At 43.7% G+C, this 6,073-nt stretch overlaps 1 protein-coding gene across 1 annotated transcript; it reads right to left on the bottom strand.

Annotated features, from left to right (window-relative positions):
• Positions 1–1,500: 1,500 nt before the first annotated feature.
• LOC113587880 (uncharacterized) lies at positions 1,501–5,254 on the bottom strand. Its single transcript, XM_027026804.3, has 7 exons — positions 5,034–5,254; positions 4,176–4,284; positions 3,376–3,469; positions 3,111–3,232; positions 2,688–2,830; positions 1,988–2,185; positions 1,501–1,801 (listed from the first exon to the last, which is right to left on the bottom strand). Exons 1-7 carry the CDS (start codon positions 5,042–5,044, stop codon positions 1,690–1,692), a joined length of 789 nt encoding a protein of 262 aa, XP_026882605.3. The 5' UTR covers positions 5,045–5,254; the 3' UTR covers positions 1,501–1,689.
• Positions 5,255–6,073: the final 819 nt, after the last annotated feature.

The raw sequence follows: 6,073 nt of genomic DNA, 5'->3' as shown, positions 1-6,073 counted from the left end.
AGACTGAGATCTGACTGATGAGGAGGCAGTTTATGTATAGGCAGAGGACAAAAAAGAGAAGGATAAATGGAATTTGTTAGATAGGCTGCTTCTCTGGGCACGGAGGGACTTCTGAGAGAGGAGAAAGTGTGAATTAAAAGATGAAGAGAACAAAGACAAATGGCTTTCACCACGAGAGCCTCCCGTCCTCTCCCCTACACTCCTGTCACCGCTCCAAGTCTTATTTGTGGTGCGCTGGGAAATGAGAAATGCCTCCAGCAGAACTTCAGCATAACTGCTTGCTGAAATGCTTGCTTACTATGCAGGGCCTTTATATTTACAAAGGAAATAACTGGGCAGCATAATTTATGGCTTGTTTTTAAACCAAACTAACAGTTGCATTAGAGTCTTCCAGCTTTAGACTTCTGGCGTTTTATTGGTTTTCTTTTGATGAAGGGGGTGTTGCAAAAAAAACTCAGCTTCATTTGCATTTAAAGTGATGTTTATTTTATGTATTGCTTTTAGGTTATTCAGAGACCATGTAGTTGTGCTTGCAAGGGTGTGTATCTGTGCACACAGTGGAAATCGATCCGTCTTCATTACCTACGGAGGGGCTGGGTGAGGTGTCCTCCCAGAGGGACTGCTGTCTAGGAGCATAAATGCATCCACTCAGATTCAGCAAACCTCAGAATCAACCACATCCATCTGCATTGTCTCCTCTCTTCCCCCCATCTCATCTCCCCTGCTGTCCTGTTCACTGTTGTCGTCGCACCACCACCAAACACTCCAACCCCTCCCCCGCTCTGTATCTCCCTCTTTGGTGTCGTAATGTGTCCTAGCTTCTCAGCTCAGGTTTCCATGGTACTGACATCGACACCAGATTAAAACAAAACACTGAAGTGGATATGAATTAATGAAGCGCTGCTGAAAGCATGGACCAGCCTTCAACGGGGTGAGGCAATTTTTGAATGGGATGTTGCTTCTGTGTGTATGGTGTTTTTTTTCCTTCCAAATTCAAAGCACGGTGATAGCATTTGTTGCATGCGTCAGTTTGAAGTCCTTGTTTTTATTAGGCCTGTACATGTTACATAACCTCCCATTTGTTGGGTGAAGCCAACGTTTTCCCTTTGTAATGTAATGTTCTACCAAGCGCTTCCAAGTAAAATGAACTGGCAGGCAAGCTCTGGCCCTTTTGCCACAGGTCACCATGACAATCTGATCCAGCCAGCTGACCTCTGTCTCACACTCTGCCTTCAGGGAACTGCTGTTCTGGGCTGATGGCTGTTTTGCCTATAGAAGGGATCGTCTTGGTGTCTTGAGTGATAGCCAAGTGAATATTCTGAGTCACCCTGCACAGTGCGTCCTCAAGAGTCCTCAGTAACAGAGGAAGTACCATTCAGAAGTCTGACTCTAGACATTTTGCATCTTGAATATAGCGTATATATTTAGATTTTTATTCTACATCTAGAGCTGTAGATAATTGAAAGGCCATTGTGAATACAAATAAAAAAGGATAATGAATACAAAAAAACACAAGGCTTTAATTTGCCATACAAACAGATGGTAGACATTCCTGCAAATGGTGCATTTCGGGATTGGAAATTTCCATTTCCACTGTAGTTCATAAGGCCTGCTCATGGCTTGTGCAGCTTCCTGTCTGTGAGCAACATGAAGTGATGCTATTGGAGTTCCTGCTTGCACCCCACAATATCACAGAATGACACACAGCCTGGAGAATGCTGGGAGCCGGGGAGGCACGGAATCTTCGGGCAGCTTTGGGATGCCATCCAAAACTTTGAGCTTTGGCAAACAGGTGAATACACTGTAGGAAGGAAAGAAGAAGAATCTCAAATAACTATGAACCGGACATGTTTTAGATTTTGGTGCTGTGAGCTATTAGGTCATCTCTAACAAAGCATGTCTGCAGGATGTAAATGGAATAGAACATGGAAGCTGGACTCTTCTTCTGTTGCTACTTTGCCGTACTTGCTTTCCCCTTTCTCCTCACCGTGAGCGGTAGTCCTCCAGGTACTCGCAGGGGTTGTGCTTGAGGGTGAGTGAGTGTAATGGGGTGGTCCCCAGGAGCTTCAGTTCTCCCAAGCAGGAGATGCTGTTCTCAGACAGGCACAGGTGCTGGATCACAGGGACCTTTGGCAGCTGACTAATGGACGTAAAGTGGTTCCGATGCAGATTCAGTCTTTTACATCTAGAATGAAGATACATTGTTACGCATATACCTCAGGTGATGTATAAAGGCAAGATATAATAGTTTGTATATGACAAAAAAAATAATAAAATTATTTATATATATATATATATATATATATATATATATATATATATATATATATATATATATATATATATATATATACATACACACACACACACACACACACACATATTTATTTATATGGATGCCATACCACTTTTCCTTATTCTGGTTGGTTCTGTATTTAACTGACCATTTTAGTTCCTGGCATTCTGTAATGAGTTGGAGAGTCTTGCACAGTGCACTTCTGCAATGCAGTGGGCCATGCTTTCTATAGCATAACACACAGGGGTAATGTGGCTGTTCCACTATTATTTTGTGCTATCTAATAGCTACTGAGCTCTCTTGATGTAAACACGCCCCATGAACCCACTCAGCAACTGGACACGTCTCTCTGTCCTGAATTGCTGGCGACTAGGTGTCCCTGGTTGCATACTGTGGCAGTCGGACGGAGCTGAGGTCCTGCAGTGCGTTGTCCACCAGCTGCAGATGCTCCACGCGGATCAGTCTCTTGAGAATCCGCGTGAAGTTCTCCAGCTGATATGGATCCCCTAGGTCCTGGTAGGACAGATTCAGCTCCTGTGAATAGAGGGAGCATGGACCACTGCCAAGAGCTGTTGGGTGCAGTCAGAGAGGGGGGACACGCGGCTTTAAATTTTTTTGCCCTTTGGGGGAGCTTGACTCTGCCGGGCCACAGGAGCATATTTGGATTAGAATGTAGTTGAATAACCAAATGGGATTGTTTGCTTATCCAAGGTCATTTTGGAAGTCGGCGGCCCTGTGCCCTGGGTCTCAGGAGGAAAAGCTTAAGGAATAAGTGTGTGTTTTTGTGTTTGTGTGTGTGCACCTGTTGCCTCACCATGCAGTTTTCCCAGTTCTCTTGTAGCCTCTCTTCCCACCTTTGTCCTTCATCTTGTCTCCTCCTGCTCCCGCCATTCCTGAGAATGATGTCTTCACCTCTAAGGTCATCCTCCGAAGGCCCTGTTCATTAATGTAATATGCTGAGCTCCCAATATTGCAGACAGTCTTATTCAGGCCACTGCATATGTCTGAACTGCATGCACTGGATAGAACCTGTATCTTCATGGGGGGTAGTAGCAGGAGGTCCAAGGTCATGACCTTACCCTCTCTGACCCTAGGACAAGCGAGCTGGTCTCCACGGACGTCGTGCTCCTTGAGGTGATGCCATGAGGTGAACCTGAAGCGGCTGGATGGCAGCTGAAACAAACCCAGAGTGAGAGACAGACATAGCTGCAGTACACAGAGGTGCAGGTATCCTTAGTTTGTTAGTTAAAGAGACCACCACAGGTAAAAGGCCTGGGTGTTAGTAGGCCATAGCAACCAGCACTATACACCACTCTGCTTATTGCTAGCCATGTTAGCATTTATGCATGACCTTTGCCTTTAAACACAAAATTATGCTTTTGCTACTTTGAATTATTAATGATGAAATATGGTGGGCTGTGTGTAAACCCATGCTAGGTGACACGAACCGATCCCAGGTAAATGTGTCTACCTCTAAGGCTAGGATCTTTACATCCAATCGGAGAGCATTCGTGGTTCAGTCATGGCCAGTAACCCTATCCTCAAGGGGAGTCCTTTAAGCTCACCCATAATGTAGTGTGATAGGCTACATTACACAAGCTGAGAGAAGTACCTGTGTACAGTTAATTGAACATTAAATTATAAGCTTCAGATTAATTCTGTTGTTTAATGTTTTCACAATAAATACAAAATTTGAAAATTATCTGGGTTTAAAGAAAATAGTGTATATTTCCTTGTATTTTGTTTCTGAGCCTCCAAATATAAAACACCACGCTACCAAAGATGTGGATTGCGCCTTTTTCTTTTTAGATGTAACAGCCTGAAGATAATAACTCGCTGGTATATATGGACAGATATGCTCGAAAACGGGGCGTCTTACAGGGGTGGTGACGATGCCGGAGTCCACGGAGAGAGGCGTGTGTGTGTCACTGATCTCAGAGCAGTGGGAGGAATGAGATTTAGGGAAACTGCCGCTCACTCCTGAGGAACTTGGGGGGGCCGGGGACAACCATTGCGAGGAGGGAAAAAAAAAATCAGAAAAGATATTATTCTCTGCTTTCCTATTTGATACAATTTTGACCAGATGCGGTATGCATCCCCTTGCCACCCAAAATTGCACTCTGTTGTGACCCCTTTTTCTGTTATCATAACGTTATCATCAGGCTAATCATAATTTGAACCATTTAGTCTGCACTTGTATTAGTGTGCAATTGCTATATTTTAGGAGCGCAGATCAGATGCAAAGAGGTTTTTGGGATGCGGCCTTGAAAAATCAGGCTTACTGCCTGTAACAGGAGCTGGTGTGCTGCTACATCCGCCCAGCTGAAGTTCTGACCACTTTCCTTAAGGTTTAGGTTACCGTGAACTCTGCACTGTTTACCGGATTAAAGCCGTCGCTATAACAGCGAGATACCTGAGCAGTTATTATTATTTTATAGTAGCAATTGGTGGGGTGTCATACAATGTTCAAAGACTTGCGTTTCGTTTCGTCTATAGATTAGATTATATGAAATGTTTTAGTTGATGACAACATTACTTAAACTTTTACACCACGAACAGGTTCAGTCATCAAAGCGTAACAACAGTCAAAGGAAATCGAAACAATATACCTCTTAGAAATTCCTAATGATTTAGGACACCTAAAATAGTGCAAATTATTTGCTCCCGGGAACGCAATGGTTAATGTATTAATATATAGGCTATTAAACTATTTTAAAACTCGTATGAAATTACTTACCTTTCGGACATGTCCGTCGGTTGTCGTGAATTCGTTTGGCATTTAATACGCAGTACAAGAGTCCATTTATTAAGAAGACTGTTTGGTTTCCCATTGGGATTAAGTTCTCAAACAGCGAAAGGGAACTGCTGCTCTAGTTTGCTCCTTGGGACGATGGCGTCACGGTCGCAGATCCACGGAGACAGAGCAGGAGCGATGTAGCTGATCGTTGCTAGGCAATGCAGGGTCCTAGGCTGTCGTCCAGTGTTCCTGGCGCTGGAAAATTCTTCTTCAACGATAGGCTGTCTGGTAGATATTTTAAATTATTTTAAATGTCTAGAATAAAGATATGTGTCATTCTGAGGATAGGTCATTATATGACCTTTCAGGGAATTGCAAGTAATGAACATTGAAAGTGATTTTGTTTCACCTATGCCAGTTTCTCAAATTTAGAAAAATAAGATACACAGTTTTGTAAATGAGGTTTGCAATCTTGTCTTCTGGAGTCTCTAACCAGTCCACATATTTACTCAGTTCTAGCTCTTAATACACTTTGGTAATGAAGAACTCTGTCCCTGATTACAGGTTCAGGTGTAAAACGAGCAGGAACAAATCAAAAACCTGGACTGGCTCAGTGTTCCTAAATACTGTACTGAAAACCCCTACTGTAGTCTTTGCTTGTCCAAGAACACCAGAACTCCTGTATTAAATACCTTAATAAAAACAGGCTGCAATGTACTGACAATATTCGTCCCATCAGGTTAAGCTTGACACGAGTAAAGGCCTTGTGTTGTGTAGTGCTCAATGGCATCCCCACAGCACTGGCCTGAAGCTGGTGCATCTGAGTGCTGCCAGTCACTCACACTCTGTCCCTTTGTCCTGCCAAGATTGGGCCAGCACAGCACAGATATTAAGCTCAGTCTTCCCCTCTGCCAAGCGTGTCTTTGGCCATGCCAAGCAACACGCCATCTCCCAAACAGACATATGCTGCTCATCTCCAGCATTATGCAGCTGATTAGAACTGCCTCAACAGCTCATTGCAAACCCAGCCAAACAGAGCA

This window comes from Electrophorus electricus, chromosome 6, assembly GCF_041902795.1.
Source record: "Electrophorus electricus isolate QZ-2024a chromosome 6, ASM4190279v1, whole genome shotgun sequence".
Taxonomy (NCBI): Eukaryota; Metazoa; Chordata; class Actinopteri; order Gymnotiformes; family Gymnotidae; genus Electrophorus; species Electrophorus electricus.
This window is presented reverse-complemented; position numbering and strand designations above follow the sequence as displayed.